Raw genomic sequence first — 17,458 nt, forward strand, 5'->3', positions numbered from 1 at the left:
AATATACATGAATAACCAATTGAAATGTAAACAATTAATCTACTTGAGACTGAGTGCACATGTTAGCATTGGCATGCACATAGAACCCAGCCAGCTGGCTAAGGCAAGAGGGGCATCTAAAATGCATGTCAATACCAGAGGTGTAGTCAAGTTGATTTTATAGGGCCTATAATCATAAACAACATCATGTTCATAGAAACAAACAACAACATAAAAATAGCAGAGCATCTCACCAATGACCATGCATGTACATATATATCACATTAGGGTACATGTAGGAGTAATAATGCAGAAGAACATAATATGGTAAATTAAAAACAACATAGGCCCAAACAACATATGCCGATGCTTAGCCTAAACACATCAACTGAAGGCATCACAAGAAATTATCAATAGCAACATGGTAAAAAAATGCCCAAGGAGATTGAAAATCTGAATTTAATTTTAACATGAAAATATACATGCATTGGTCATCAATGAGAACACAAGATTTTAACTGTGAACAAAGTCTGTATAAAATATAGTCACTAAAAGTTATCACAGCGTTGAACGTGTCCGGTATAAAGATGCAGTTCACAAAGTTTGTTTCATGTCAACAGGTAACTTTAGTCAACAAATCCATCACATAAGAGAATAAGAAAAGTAAGAATCCATGCAATTGAAGTAAAACTATCCAAGTCCTATAGTCAATAGGTCACTGTCAATGCAAAATTTGTAGGTGGTGTGTATCCAAATGAGATGACAATACAACAGCGTAAAAGGGAGTAAAAGGTGAATTGTCCGTCAGTAATAGTCTATGGCATAAAGTATCTAGGCATCAAAAAAGGGTACAGTTATCACTCGGAGGCATGCTGCTAATAACAGTTCATATTCTCCCAACACAGTAATAGGCCTAACTAATATCACAGAGAAACATACAAAATAATCAGAGAGCGCTACACAACTCCCATGTTTCCCTCTCAAAACAAAACTATCATCAGCTACCACACTACTGCAGCAAGTATGGAGCACACATAATTCAATGCACATATCAACAACAACAAAATCCACAACTTCATTGTGTTAGTAAGTATACAAGGTTTCATTAACAGCTGGCTAGACCTTCGTCGTTGCATCCCAAAGCCTGTAGAGTGTAAACTCTCGTCCTTTTGAAACTTAAATAATTCATTTCATTGTAGTCATGTCCAAGGGTTAAGTCATATTAATTTTTGAAGTTCCCAGTCGAGTAGTCGAGTACCAACAGTCTTTTTCCAGCGCCACATACAGGACATTATTCTTCATCCAGTTTGTGCTGATGGTGTCTTCCAGTCCATACCAATAATTGAAGAGTTGTTAAGAGTTTTCTTGATTCCAAGACTACCTGATGTGACAGGTAAATTAATGATCCATGCATTATGCGAGTGACATTCTCCTGTGGGGTGTAAACAAGCAATGTGTCGACCCATCGCTTATAAAGCACACCATTCGCAAGAATTATTGGGTCCCAAGGAAACAAATACGAGTTGCAAAAGTTATCACGTGAACATGTTCTCGACATGGAAGAGTATAAGAGATATTTTCATCTATTTATAATCCTTCCTAGTACTTTAGTACTTCCATGGTATGGGAGAGGCTGTACTGCTCTGACACAACAGTGACTTTCACATTGACTTGCCCATTGGCATTATCACATTGGCAGCTAGGGTCCACTGAGCATGGACCACATGTGGCCAACATTTCAACATGAAAACACAAATGTTGCATGTACTTAAGTGTCCAGTTGTCCTTAATATTCCCTCTATTGAGGTCAATGTTGATCAGGGTTGAAAATGGTGGAACAGGTGCTAGTGTCCTTATGAGGTTACATTGTATTGTGAAATAGGTGGAGTTGTCCTTGTCTGGAGGGCTAGTGACAAGTGATGTGTCCTGGGCATATATTTGGCCACCAGTGCCTGTAGCATGAGAACTGTTACCAAAAGTTCCATTCCTTTGAAATGTGTGGCAAGTGTGATTGTATCAAATATCATTAGTAGTATTCCCATATCTGCCATGCTGAAATTATTCACAATAACACAGTGACACTTCAACATTTGTCGCTTATCTGCTGACCCCTTAATACTAGGGAATCCGACATCGTAATCTGTAAACGTACGAGTATTCTCACTTACCACAGCATTGGGCAACTCAAAACATTGAAAATCTAACACTAGGTACTCATTATCCATTATCAATAATCATTCATCTGGGTCGGTCCAATTTCATATTCTGAAAAACCTGTCCGAATTTATTTGCTGCTTTGTTACGTCTCATTTTCCTGTTGTACCTTTTCCAATTTGTCATTGACCCGTCTGTGCTTGCGCACACTATCTTCTATGGTCGCTGCTAATTCTGCCTCCTTTTGTTCACCTAACTTTTGTATCTCTTCTTTCTGCTTCTCAAAATTCTTGGCTCGGTCCTTCGCTATGAGTAGTTTGTTGTTTATCCTATTTAACTCACAGACAAGTAGTGTGTTCTCATCTGTTAGTTCTTTGATACGTTCTTTCAACCCTGCCTGCTGCGATCCCTTTTTTGGGGACTTCTTCTTTGAAGGCATGATGGTAGCTATGTCATGTGGCAAATGTTTCAATGGCGTGTACAATACTAATCTGCAAATATTCCGATGACATGTGCAAGTTCTAATCCCACCGCTGTTCACCAGTGTTAAGATTGTGGGTCGACTAGTAATAATCACGACAGAGACATAATATTTCGTTCATAAGTGTACATCTATATTATCAGGATATCCAAAAGGCTCAGCAATCTCTTAACTCATACTACGATAACTACTCCAGCTACTAACTCCAGCTACTCACTAGCCGCTCAGCCTGATTGGCTGCCCTTATATACAACCAGCAAGGTCGGGGGGTGTCTGGAGATCAAGTGTGAGGGATGGAGGAACCTTGACAGAGGGCTTGTGGGGAGCTAATTAGGCTAGAGGATGACCATGACAGAGGGGAATACAGAAGGGCCTTGGAGGGGTATTAGAGGGATAATTGGTTGGTGAAGGATTGGGATCAGAGGGATGACCATGGTAGAGGGAATAACAGAGGGGCCTTGGAGGGGTATTAGAGGGATAATTGGTTGGTGAGGGATTGGGATTAGAGGGATGACCGTGGTAGAGGGGAAACAACAGAGGGCCTTGGGGATGATTGATTCAGTGAGGGGTGAGATTAGAGGGATGACCATGGTGGAGGGAATAACAGAGAGAGGATTGGGCAGGTTAGGGCTAGGCCTATATGAAATACATAACATGTTCATAATAGATAATAATCATGATAATAGTCCATAATCTCAGATCTCAACAGTATGAACGAGACTACCAGTTCCTGAGATGCAGTGATCCTGGAAAGCACCTGTGATCAAGATGGCATGATCAAGCACATAACACATCGTATGAACGAGAATACCCGTCCCCCGAGATGCAGTGATCCCGAAAAGCACCTGTGATCAAGATGGCATACACCATCGAAAGCTAAGAAAAGTGAGTTTAAAACTTTGGATTGTCTATCAACAATTTAATAATTAACTAGAGCGGTTCTCGGGTTGCGCGGTTTTCGTCATACGCGGTTGGTGTGTAAGGTTGTTGGGTGATGGTATGGTAGTGGTTGTGTTTAGATGTGAGTTTCTTTTCAGAACCCTGTATGGGCGAAGCCTGGATGGTGGATGGGGAGTGTGGGGTGATTAAAGAAGGTAATAATATGGAAATGTAATAGGCCGCACGGCTGTGTAATGTTTATGTTTTACAAGATGCCCAGAGCACGGGTTGGGATACAACTGACCAAGTTTAGGCGATACACCATGTTGTTAAAACCCCTGTAGACCCTATAAGGGAACAAACCAAAAGATCGATGACGTCCTATAAACGTAACTAGTTTCATTTCTCAGCCGACCCCCTCCCTCCCTGCCAGAAACGTAATAATGAAATGTTGAAAATTTTGACATAATAATAATAATGACACATTCTTCAGACCGATGGTTTTGTACAAACGTAATTGAGTATTTTACACCTCACCCCTAAACGAAACTAGTTTCGTTTATAGGACGTCATTGATCTTTTGGTTTGTTCCCTAATACTCGGCATCATCGCACATGTTGACTGCCAAACTGTCCCATTTATTGATACCTTCTGTTTGTATCAATTGCCAGTGAGCAAAATACACGTGCTCTGTTCACTATACACAGCAAGGTATAGGTAGCTATGTGCACGATATTACAACCTCTACCTTGCTGCATTTGATTTGCAGTTCTGACATCTGGCCTGCGCCGGTTTAACAACCAGGTCAGACCTTTGGAGCGGGGCTAGACAGGGATGACAGAATGCTGTGTCGTCATAAATTAAATAAAATTTATTACTTTTGGTAAACAAGGGTTGTCTGAGAAGACAAAATGTGGAAAGGTGAAAAGCAAAAAGAAAAAAAAAAGAGAAGAAAAACAGAAGGGGAAAATGGGGAGAAACGGGAAGGAAATTATGATTTCCTTTCTCCATGCTCAAAATTAAATGTTGAGATTAAAGTTTTCATTTTTCGTTGGAAAGGGTGTGCCTGAGTGATTGCGTATTAAAACAAACGTTAACAAACAAAAACAAAATTCCCTGAATTGTTATGCCAAAATAAAAATATTTAATCTTGTAAATTTTTGGCTCTATGTAAAGTTTGGAAGGATTTTTGTTTCTCAAAAAATAAAAAAAATCTGGGGTCATAATGAGTCAAAAGATGTGTTTTATACAGTAAATGAAGTAAAAATTATGATGCGCAGTGATTATGCCACGTTATTAAATTTCTAATCTTAATATTTCGTCTTTTTGTCAAAATTCAAAAAGTATTTAGTTTTGTTTAGTTGTGGCGTTAAAATACCCAAACAATTAAGTTTCTGACGAAACAGTTCTTTCAGGGACACCCTGTATATAGCATGTTTGTAAATTGTACTACAGTATCGATTTTATTGAAGGTCACTGGTAAATAAACACTTGATAGTCTGTGCCTCGGGCCAAACTGTATGTGGCTATCACAATGTTTGTTCGGATCGCCCGACACAAATTGGCTGTGTAGGAGACTAGGTCTGTGCAAACACAAATTAACGACTTTATAGCGGGCGCGAGTGTTTCCAAAAAAGCAACACAAAAGCAAACAAAAAATACACCCATCGCTATTTACCGTACGAAATGAACGACTCTAATCATGTACCGCACGAAATGAACGACTCTAATCAGCTGCGGCAATTCCCCAATGGTGGATAGGCCTATACTATACACGTATTCTTATTCGTGCATTTGACGGACTTGGGTGTTTTTGTTTTTGTTAAATATCTCCTCTCCTGAACACATATTATTATAGAAAATCTATCTACTTCTTCATTCGATTACATACTATATACCCTGCAACTTTCAATCTATACAGTGGCTAGATAAACCCTTAAACGTGCGAACAAATATTGCAAAACAAAATTAAAGTATGGCTCTCCGCCTATGGCTCCGCCCATACAATAACATAATCAGCATTCTTATATAACGTTTATACTGGTATTTTTCTTACTCATCCACGTTTCACCATTCATAGACACACTTCCCTCGTTTTGGTCAAATCCAAAAAATGTGATTTTGGTCAAATGTATTTTTAACATTTTGTTAAATACACAAGTAACGTAACAGTTTGCCGTGCATTGCCTGATGTGTATGGCTTAAATAAATCAAACATCAGCATCACCAAACTAAGTTGGCCTATCTTCACCTATCATAACTCTCTTATCAATAAAACCTTACTTACCTCCACATAGCTCCCCTTCGAATCTATCGCATGAGAAATTGTCACACTGGCAGAAGGGGCCAGACACTATCTCTTCTACATCCTATGATTCAACAAAAAGAAAAATATGTCAGGGCATGTAACTACAAGAAAACTGATGACATTTCTTACATATGAAAAGGTTTGGCTACAAAAACGATTATTTTAAAAATGCATCTACGCAGTTTCCACCTCGATACACCGAGTACACATTTTCCAAGCACAGCGAGTTTAGCCTCTACGCAGTCTGTGTTTATACTAAACGGTTGAGTGCATAGCATCATCAGAGCTGTGAGATCTACATTATGCTGAAAGCACATATCCACACGTCCACAACTATTGCTATTAAAAATATGAACATACCTGTCTAGGGAAGCATTGGCATTGTCCACACAAACACTCCCCTCTACCCGAGCACACCGTTACAGAATCTGGTCTGGAAAGTAAAACAAAAGAATGGATTTGCAGAGAGTGTCTTTAAAGTGTGATGAGGATCTGTGGAATGCTTCTCTTGTAATTGTGTCCACAAGACGAGCTTTAGTAGACCAAGACGATAAATAGAGATACTAGTTATCAAGTGAATTATATAATATTCATTAAAAAGAGCGAGGGACTAAATTTTGGATGGCGATTACTTTTCCAAAATTCCAATACTCATATAAAACAACAACAAACAACAACAACAACAACAACAACAACAACAACAACAACAACAACAACAACAACAACTACTACTTAGACGGTAGAGGTCGCTCTAACAAAAATAGTTACGTTTATTATAGGGATGTATTATTCTTTCAGTTTATTCGCTACGTATATAGGCTTGTACCTCACCCTCTACCTTTTATTTTTTAGGTCAGTAGAATATTTCTATTTGAAGTAAAAGTCGAAGAAAGGAATTATTTCTTACCCGGTACATTGTGATACGTCATCTGACCCGGTGTCGCCGCTGCATTGACAATCCTTACCGAACCAACCGGTGTTGCATTCGCATTCACCACATACTAATGCACCGTTTCCTTCGCATATGTCGCTGCCAGAAACCTGGTATTGTTACAGAAAAAAAAGAAGATCGTTGAGTTGTGTACATTTAGGCAATGTTTCTACTATGTTATTGTAATGCCGAAGTAAAGATTTCAGGGGCGCGGCGTATATAGTCCGCATATGCCTTCCTCGAGGCAGTAAAGTAAAATCAAATTTTGTGATTTTCTCAAAAACTGCTCATTTTGCAGGAATCAACTATGCTTTTTGGATTCATTGTGTCATTTCCTTTCTGCAAATGTATGTTTTATAATACTTATATTTATGTATGTTATTAAGTCACCATATACAATTGACTTACCTCAGGGGCATAGCCAGCATTTTTGGTCAGAGGGGGGACAAAAAATTGTCGGGGGCACAGACGAAAAAATTAAAGTTGCATCATACAATACATATAGACAAACGGCTTTATTAGGACGATGTGCGCGCGCAGCGCGCAATAATGTGGTAAATTACACTGTTTTCGCCCCATTATCAGGATTGAAGGGGCTTTATCTTTACAATGTGCGAGCAAAAATTTGTGAATTTTCGGGCTGAATTTCGGTAGAAAAGGGCTCCTTGCCCCTTTTCTTTTCCTTTACCTTCCTGATTTTTTCTTTCAGTCTGCCCCTGCCCCCCCCCCCCTTCACTCTGCCCCTGCCCCCCTGGCTACGCTACTGACTTACCTGCTTATTCTCACAGTCACAAGAGCAGAGCACCTCCACCGTAATCGTCAACGTCTCTTCGAAACCAACAGGCTTGACTGTAAAACTAGAGAATTGCAAAAGTAAAAAAGTAATGGATATGTTTGTAATGAAATATTGATCAAACACTATTACCATGTCAAATGTTGGCCATTGGGATCAGTACATGCTATCTGCTTTGTCCTTAAGACAAGAACGTGAAGCAGGTTAAAGCCACTGGCCCAGTATGGTCTTTGCGGGATGGGGCGGGGAGGAGGTTAGATCGTCCCAAACGATTTGGTTTGCTAACTCAACTCTCACCTGACCAAACGTTGGAGACGAAATTAGATTATTTGATGTATAGAAATGGGATCTGTACATAGTTCCAAATACGATTTCCTTTCAGTAAGTGGCATAACCAGCGCGGAGGGGGTTGGCAGAGGCGTAGATGGGAGCCCTTGCCCTCCGCTTGTTTCAAGGGATTATCAGCGGTATTTCAACCCCATATACCACCCACCCCATCCCTGGTGGCAGGTTTCCCCTGGCAGCCCCTCATTGTGAAAGTCTAGTTATGCCACTGCTTGAATGAAGTCCATATAGACCTAACTAACCTTTGTGTACTGACGTCATCGAGGCAAGCTGTGGCTGTAATCTCCAAATCAAAGCTGACAATATCACCAAGTGATAGGCCGGTGCATAAACTAACCCCAGGCTGTGTATCTCCTGGACCACAATGTGCTGTGTAGTATACTGTAATACCATCCGGGGCTGTGTCTACTAGCTCTATCCTCGACGTAATTGCCTGTATGGGATTGACAAATCATAAGTTGGAAGCGGTGAGGTCATTTAATGAGTTCGTCGTATAATGCTCCAGGATCACTGCAACTTCAGTGCTCCAGTAGCACTGTGTCTTGACGAAATGTTAGGGTTAGTGCTCCAGGAGCACAAGGTTAGTGTTCCAGGCGTTTTATGATTAAACCTTATTTTCCAACCTTCCATCCTCCAAACACCTGTGATGATTTCATTTAACAATTGTATAGAATATACATTTTATGGTGTCTTGTATTTCAATGCCTACATCTACATTAGCAGATAGGCGAGGTATGCTTGTTTCCAGGACTGTGCCCTGCTTGCAAATAAACGCTATTAAATAAATATTATGAATTTCAGGCATTTAGTAATTAGTACCGGGGTAAGTGTTTTTAGCGGATTCGCCGTCGGAAAAGTTCAGAACTGTCCTGGACAAAGTATCTAAGAATGAGACATGTAAGTCGCCCTTCCCTGAAAAGAACAGCTCACTCAAGACTGTCCCTTGTCGACAGAGAACAAGCAGACCTTGCCTATCTGCTAATAATAGGCATTTTATACATAAAAATGTAATTTAAAAATAAAACAAAAAATGAAATGCGGTCAAATTAAGGCTGCCGAAAATGATTCGAAATGCATGTGCGGCGGTCTAAAAGGAAACAAACTTGTAATAATGTAACCTTATTAAAGAGGAAACCCCGCCAGAGCAGTTCTTCTGGTGTGAACCAAACCTACCTGGTTATCAAATTAATCAGTGACAAGGTTATCTCTGAATTTGACAGGTACTAATTGATGCAATAACATTTAAACGTAATCAGCACTTGTCAAAGTCAGAGATAACCTTGTCACTGATTAATTTGATAACCAGGCTGGTTTGGTTCACCTCAGAAGAACTGCTCTGGCGGGGTTTCCTGACAGGTGCTTATTGATGCAATAACATTAAAACATAATCAGCACTTGTCAAAGTCAGAGATAACCTTGTCACTGATTAATTTGATAACCAGGCTGGTTTGGTTCACCTCAGAAGAACTGCTCTGACGGGGTTTCCTCTTTAATGTCTACTTGCCTCACTACAAAAAAGATATATTTAAAAAAAGTTATTACGTACCTTATACTGATTTTTGATAATCCCAACAATATTATTGGAATCAGCAGCTAACACACCTACTGTAGAACCCTTGATTAGCTTCGACAATTTCTGTTAAAACATAAAACAAATGAACAACGGAAAAGGTAATCGTGAAAGTTTGAATGCTAAGAATGAAGTTTTATGCATTACATTAACGTCTGTTATGTTGAACGTGAACATCCAGCAAAAACAACGTTTTACAGAAAAAATTTAAATGTCGGGTTTTGTCAAGGGTATAAAAACATTTTAATAACTTTCATAAAACATTTTTGAAAACGTGATGCAAAACATTCCAAGAGAATGTTAGTTATTTGTTGACAAAATATTTTGCAAAAATGTTTGCCTAAAATATTTAACAATAACGTTTTAAAAAACGTATGATCTTTTTATAACCAGACATTAAGTTATTAAAACTTTCTGAATAAACGTTTTAAGAACATTTTTTGTTTGCTGGGATATTTGATGCACTTTGCAACCTTCTCAGCAAACGTTAAACGTTATTGGCCTAAACGTGTTGTGGGTTTGGCCAAAACATATTAATATCATGTAAATGCCAGGTTATAATATATAGGTCATGAAAACGTTGACGAACACTACAATGACATGTTAAAAATGTTGTCAAAATGATTTTTGCAAAATATAAAATATGTTTTCAAAATATTTTGCCAATAATTAAATAACGCTAAAATGTTGTAAAATATTATTGAAAGCTTTTATTATCCTTTATAAAATCTGTATAAAACCCCACATTTTCTGTTTAATGTTTTTTCTTTGCGGAACCTCCTTGGAATTGAACCATACATGAGTGAGTCGACTACTTAAAAGTACCTGAGAAATAAACTTACTGTATAAACTGGTACAACAGTATCCAACACAGCAAATATAGGGTAGATATTAGCCAAAGCAATTTTCTCATTTAAATGCCCGATTGAAGGAAAATCCTGTGAATTAAAGTGAAAAGGGAAAAAAATAATCACATCATCTGAATGGGCAAAACACAAGCAAAACAATTTACAGCCGACGAACACCGTCTGGTGTCAATAGCTCAGAATAGCCCAATAGCGACCCCATGTGTCAGATATTGGGGCTGATAACATCCAAGAGTAAACTGGAGGAAAACTCCCTCTTTCGGTAAGCAATCATTGAGAAATTATATGAATCGGGAAAACATAATTTACAACACTTTGATATGAGAATAAAACAACATTTTGTGTGGGTACGCGTTGGGTGGGGTGTGTGTGTGGGTGATTGGACCAACGGATTAACAATGGAATGGAAGTGTTGATTTTCATTTGCATATATTGTTGGCCTTAATTATACCAAAATATCAAGTGATTTTTGTTTACCAATTATTACAATACAGGCCTAATTATTAAGGTAACCTAGGTAACATGTCTTATGAAACATTCATCAGGTTTGTTGGTAGACATTATAATATATATATATATATATATATATATATTTTTTGAAGAAAAACAAAACGTAATAATTACGGGTTCACTCGATACGGAGTAAAAAAGCATTGTTTTGTTCAAAATAAATATCTTATACATGCATTAGCTTTAATATTAAAATTAAAACAAGGGATAGATTTCATTGTGCAGAGAAGAAAAGACGGAACATAATGCAATGACTGCGCTGAACAAACATATATCATATATGTTGTCACGGTAGGCCTACCCTTATCAACCTACATCTCGATTAACCATCGCAACCAGTATCAGTTCTGCATGTATATCAAAGGTGACAAGAATAATTGTCCTTTGACATATGCAACATGATAGCGGCACTTTTGGTAAATTATGTTGCAGTAACAGAGGGGGGTATGCTTGTAGAAAAAAAAAAATTGACAATTGAATTTAGGGACCGTTCACAAACACTTGTAAGGGGGCCTGATACAAAAAAGGGGGCCTGAAATTTTTGAACCTCCTAAGGGGGGGGGCCTGAAAAATTGACCACAAATTTTTCTGGGAAAATTGAGTTTCTATGCTTTTCTATCGGGTTGACCGATAATTTTCATGTCAAAAAAAGGGGGGGGGGCTGAAATTTTCGAGGTCTGTAAAGGGGGCCCCGAAAAATTTCTGTGATAATTTTTTTTGTTTTTGCATCAGGCCCCCCTTACAAGTGTTTGTGAACGGTCCCTTATTTCAATTAATAATGACAATGTCTTACCTGTTGATTTGCTTTAGAGTACTCATTAGAAGTCGGATCCAGGTGACATTCGCCATCATTTGGTGAGAAGATTTGACCCAACTGTGGACAGAAAAAGCAAGGACTGATGAGTAAGTTAATTTGATTTAAAGCAATAATGTGTGATTTGCATAAAGAATAGATTCCTATCTATATGTTAGCTTTCACTGATCGCATTGTCCCCTTTTAATTACAAGCCAAACAAATGAGGTAAAACGAAGAAAATTGCTATTTCATTCCAGTGCCTACTAGGCGTGTATTAGCTCGTACTACATGTATAATTGTGCGGAGCTTCACGCAGCTGGGACGTATAAGACGATATCGATATGCACACAATTTATACGTCACTGAGTCAATGAAACATGTAGGCCTACACATGAGGTGCTGACATTCACGAGACGTGTTAGCAAGCATTCGATCGATGAACTCTGAATAAAACCGGAGATCTCCGGATATAATTTAAAAACTAAAACTTTTACTGTAATTAAAGCATTTCAGGCTTAGTCTTTCGCGTGGTATTTTAGTACACCACTGGACATTGCAATCATGCAAAAAGTAGAAATTCGAAAAGAATTGTATGCCTTTAATATTTAACAGCATGCAAGTATTTCAGCTTATATACTGCAAATGATGTACCATACCACTAGTACGACGAACATTCCTGTATATTAAACATGAACGAGAAAGGAATAATAGAAATAAATATTATGGCCCTATAGTGCAGAAATAACTTACGGAAGCATCACCAGCTACGTGGAATGAGCTGTCACTGGAATAGACAAGAAAATGTCGGGCACCTTCCCGCCAACCAATCTTCTCCTAGAAATTGAAGAAAAAAAAATATATGCATAATTCATTATGTATGATTCATTATGAATATGTACAAAATGTACGCAGCCAAAAGCTCTTACGAACTACTCCCCATTCCAGAAATATACAGCACTAATTTCTTGGGATTAAAAAAATATTATCCCGTTTTGCCAAATGAAACATAGCTAAATCCTAATCCTTTAGTTAGTCCTAACTGGCAATAAAAGTCAAATTTTAATATTTGGTCAATTTTTTGAAATAAGGGCCAAAAACATGCGTTTTTAGGGTAGACAAGTTTCATTCTGATAACCAATCATTTAATTAATGTAACACAAAAAAGTGAATATTATAGCAAAATTTCGGCATATACTCAAGATTTTGAATGCTTAGACTTGTCCCAAGTCTTTGATTTTTGTGACTCAATTGTCAGAAAATATGCCGAAAATGCATGTTTTTGGCTCTTTTTTCAAGAAATTAGTAAAATAGTGAATTTTTTCTTTTAGCCCTATTGTCAGTTAGGACTAACTAAAGGATTAGGATTGAGCTATGTTTCATTTGGCAGAACTTGATAATATTTTTGTAATCCAAAAAAATTAGTGCTGTATTTTTCTGGAATGGGGAGTAAACATGCTAAAGCTAAAAGGTGCATTTTCCTAAACCAAATGTTGAGATTTTCATACCATCGGAAATCTCTGGCTATTACTAGTGGTGGGTTAAGGAATCCTGATGTTCAAATTTCTTAGGGAACAGGCTTATTTGATGCAGTATGATCTCCTGAGCATTTTGACACCATTTTCATCCAAATCGGCCAAAAAATGAGTTGGTGTTTTATGCAAAGCGCCGTCACATCCATATTTGGACGAACGGCCATTTTAAGAAAACGACAACTCCAATTTTTATGCAACTTTCATAAATGGAATTCTAGACATCAATTACATACAAATCAGCACCAACTTGAACAGAATTAGGCATATAATAATGATTGTTGTTGAAAATATTGATTTTCAGACCCCCCCCACAGACCCCTGTCCAAATCCTTGTTTTAGCCGACACCAACTCATTTTTTGGCCGATTTGGATGAAAATGATGTCAAAATGCTCAGGAGATCATACTGCATCAAATAAGCATGTTCCCTAAGAAATATGAAACATCACCCTTTTTAAAAGGCTGTTTAACCTACCCCTACTATTACATGTTTGTGTGCAAACAATTTCTTGCAGATTCATTCCTTGATAAAAATATCATCTAATTTGTATTTATGTACTGTTAACGGAACGATATTATAGGCCCTACAAAATAGTGGCCTATGACATCTGGTTTATTATGCACCCCCTGGTCCTACCCTAGGTTGGGTTCGGTTTTTGCCGCCAATTTGCCGGCAAAGTGGCGAAAACCTGTTTTTTCCAGCTTTTGTCTGGTTTAAACATGGCAAAATTGAGTTCTTAAAATAAAAAAGTTTTAAATTTGATTTGACATTATATCCGTTAAGTGCACTATTCAGTAACCCATTCCTTTAATTTCTTACAATGTTACTTACATGTATAATTACAAAATCTGGCTTTATTGCACTCTAGAAATAATATTTGTTATATTTTTTTTGAGTTGTTAAAAGTGAAATATTTATCACTCTTTTAGTTGTCACTTTTGCCTGCAGAATTTGGCAAACAGTTTCTGCCAAGTGGAAAAAAAACCGCGTTTAAACCATAGTGTTTTTCCACCTGCGGCAAAAACTTGCAAACCCTGACCCTAGGCATACCTTGCATACTGCAATCTGCATAATACCGTCCAAACCGCCTTCAGGAGCTGTGTTACTTGAAGAATATGTGGCACTCAACAATTTCTCCTGTAATAAATAAAAAAATTAAAAAAATAAGATAAGAAATATCTTTTACATTTACCTCGTTATTTATCAATCTTTAAAAACGGGCACGATCTTCTGCATGTAGGCCTACTCACGGTTGCAAGGAACAGGGATGTCTATAATAAAGAAGGACTTTTCCGACCGGCCTAAATGGACATAATTTACACCACATGCAATAGGGTAAAAGAAAAATTGGTCAAAATCAAGGGTTGTATGTTATTTTCTTCAAAATAGAGCAATTTTATAAAAATCTGACATCACCATTCGGTCAAGTTTGTCCAATTTAAATTGTTGTGTATACCTTTAGGCCTATAGACTATAGAGAACAATTTAGCACGGTAGGAAACTAAAAGGTTTCATAATCTCAGGGTTCATGCCAACCTCCGGTAAACACAAAACAGGTCTTACTTTAGACCTGGTCTAAACAATGAGATAAAGCAAAGAGTACCAACTTCAACATGTTTGTTTGTAATTCATGGAGTGCGAAAGTAGTGCACCTCTGGATTATAGCCTATATCTGGCTCATAGCTAATCCAGCGGCAGAGGATGATTTAAGGAAGCCCCATCATGCACTGTAAAAGTGTTATAACTAGAGTTTCAACTGCCACTTTACTTTTCAAATCCCATTGAACTCCGTGCAAAAGATGGTGTTTTAGAATTGCCCGTGTGTCATTATTTACTTGGTCGATTTCAGATCTAAAGTGATGTATGCATGAAGGATAATTCACACCTTCTGTAGATAACATAAAATGTGAAATCGACCAACCGTTTGAAGGTGCTTTTGCTATAAATATATCTGTCCAAATTCAAATTTAACCATGCACGTGTGTATGCAGTGGGCGGGCAGTGGTGTCACGTTCACTCACACAGCTGTGCTAACCGCAAGACTTGCTGGGAAGTGCTTAAATCATCCTCTGATCCAGCGGTGCACTATTCTGCTCTCCATAAGTGACAAACAGACATGGTGAAATTGGTACTCTTTGCTTTACCTCATTGTTTAGACCAGGTCTATAGTTATACCTGGTCCAACTTGTTTTGTGCATATCCAAGTTTATTACATTGGTATGGATTGTATGAACATACTGACGAGTGGAATGTTTAGGCTATACATTTCTCAACGGATTTTTTCAGACGTAAAAAAAAGTCTAGAATTTATCTGAATACTATATAGTATATCAAGGAAATATAGTTCTAACGAGTAACGATATTGTATCATGCTAAAAGAAGAAAATCGAGAGCTTTTGGAACGGAAATAGTTGCCTAAAACAAGATTGAAACTTAAAGATATATGCTAACTATTTGTAACAAAATACTACTATCACAAGATTCATCATGCACTTTCGGCTCATCGTAGTTAATCGAAATCTTGCAACGAAACTATAACCACTAGAATATTAAGGGCTCAAGTGCAAGTTCAATCAGAGGAACAGATATTAGTATTATATTATTGAATCCATATAAATCAGTGTTAAAATAAACATGTGTTATTTTGCTCATCCAAACTTGTATACAATAAGGATTTTGTTAGTCAAGCTGCATTTTGAGAGTTGCATATACTGCTGGATGTTCAACCGTGAGTTAGTTTAGAAGCACATATCTACATTTATATTTATTGCTAAATAAGAAAGGTTTGCCCAATGATCATGTACACTCACTGAAGAGCTCTGTATACTTGTTACGGATTTCTAGTTAATTCTAGTTAATTCTAGTATATATCAAACTTGTTTTTTGTCGTTTTGTCGATTGAATATTCAATCAAAAATGTTCATTTTTAATCTCATGCCGATTGCAGTTAGAGAGAAGTCGTTTACAACTGAATATTCTGTCTAATATTCAAGTTTCTATCTATTTTTCAATCTATTTAGATTGATTCCTATCATCAACCGTTAAAAGATTGAAATATTTCAATCGGTCAATATACGAGTATATTATGTCTAAGATAGAAAACTGAATGAAATGATTGGACCATGCCCCTTTAACAAGTTTACATTTGCAATTCCGTCATTGTTGTTTTATTTCCCGTTTCCTTATGCGTGTTATAAGATATATTTCTTTCGCAACAGAAATAGATTGTCCTATAATGAAAGACAAAGATAAAGATTAGTTTGCGTCTGACGTCATCTGTCAATCAAATTCGAGCACGGTTTGTTTACAATTGTCGTGATGATATGAGTTACTAACCACGGCGGTAAAACCGGGCGCCTTAGTGTTAATTTTGCACCTACAAACATATATACAAATCATCTCAAAAGTTAGGTCTTTATAGTAGGAAACTTTCTCTCGCGAAGACACCATGTCAACAATGCCTAGAAAAGTTGCTTTTTGCCTTGTAAAAGTACGTAATTTTCGCCATTTTGTTTCTGCTATTCCTTTTCTCCGGTCGGCACCAGATAAACCGACCTTCCTTGTACGCGCTATTAACCAATCAAGGATCATAGAGAATTTGATTGACAGTGACGTCAGACGCAAACTAGTCTTTTTATCTTTGTCTTTCATTATAAAGGTATACTTTTCAAATTAAAGAAATGATATGAGAAATGTTACTTACAGAAAATTTGTCTAAATTGGCACTCAGAGGTAAATTATTACGGAATCCGAACCCGGGATCACAAGTATCGCAGACTAACTTTAACCTATATCGAGAAATGTTATATTGAGAAAATGCAGAAAAAAACACGAAAAATTAGTAAATGTATGATCCCAGGCAGCAAACGCAGAACGTTTTCGAAAACATTCGGAAAAAGTTAAAAACGTTGAAATGTTGGGTTATATAAAAAGGTACAAAGAATTAACAAAGTGGCTGCGCGCTGGTTACAATCTATAGACCACGCAAGGTATATTACGTTTAATAATATTTCAAAATCATTAAAAACAAAACAAACAAACAAACAAACAAACAAAAAAACAAATAAGCGCAGCAGTCACAACATGTCTCGTAATTTTCAATATTAAGCAGTATTCAGACTTTTTATTGTACGTACAATATTGCATGCAACATATCTACGTTGTTTAATCTATTGCCATTCTATTTCCAGTAATGTTTAAGTTCTAACGAATGTTTGATGACGTAAAACGATAATATATTTCTACTAGATATTACATGTAACATATTATCGATTTTTCGTCATCAAACATTCGTTAGAACTTAAACATTACTGGA

General features: G+C 37.2%; 1 protein-coding gene across 2 annotated transcripts in view; it reads right to left on the reverse strand.

Moving 5' to 3' along the window:
* The window catches only part of LOC140162706 (integrin beta-5-like), a 57,630-nt gene that overhangs the window by 8,459 nt on the left and 31,713 nt on the right, over positions 1–17,458 (reverse strand). For both annotated transcript variants that reach the window (XM_072185979.1, XM_072185978.1), the window contains exons 8-18: positions 16,847–16,931; positions 14,194–14,280; positions 12,363–12,446; positions 11,610–11,690; positions 10,283–10,378; positions 9,417–9,506; positions 8,113–8,303; positions 7,505–7,589; positions 6,709–6,842; positions 6,162–6,234; positions 5,781–5,862 (exon numbers count right to left, since the gene is read on the reverse strand). In XM_072185979.1, the coding sequence (XP_072042080.1) occupies positions 5,781–5,862; positions 6,162–6,234; positions 6,709–6,842; positions 7,505–7,589; positions 8,113–8,303; positions 9,417–9,506; positions 10,283–10,378; positions 11,610–11,690; positions 12,363–12,446; positions 14,194–14,280; positions 16,847–16,931 (1,088 nt within the window). The remainder of the gene's footprint in view (positions 1–5,780; positions 5,863–6,161; positions 6,235–6,708; positions 6,843–7,504; positions 7,590–8,112; positions 8,304–9,416; positions 9,507–10,282; positions 10,379–11,609; positions 11,691–12,362; positions 12,447–14,193; positions 14,281–16,846; positions 16,932–17,458) is intronic.

Source organism: Amphiura filiformis, chromosome 10 (assembly GCF_039555335.1).
Source record: "Amphiura filiformis chromosome 10, Afil_fr2py, whole genome shotgun sequence".
NCBI lineage: Eukaryota > Metazoa > Echinodermata > Ophiuroidea > Amphilepidida > Amphiuridae > Amphiura > Amphiura filiformis.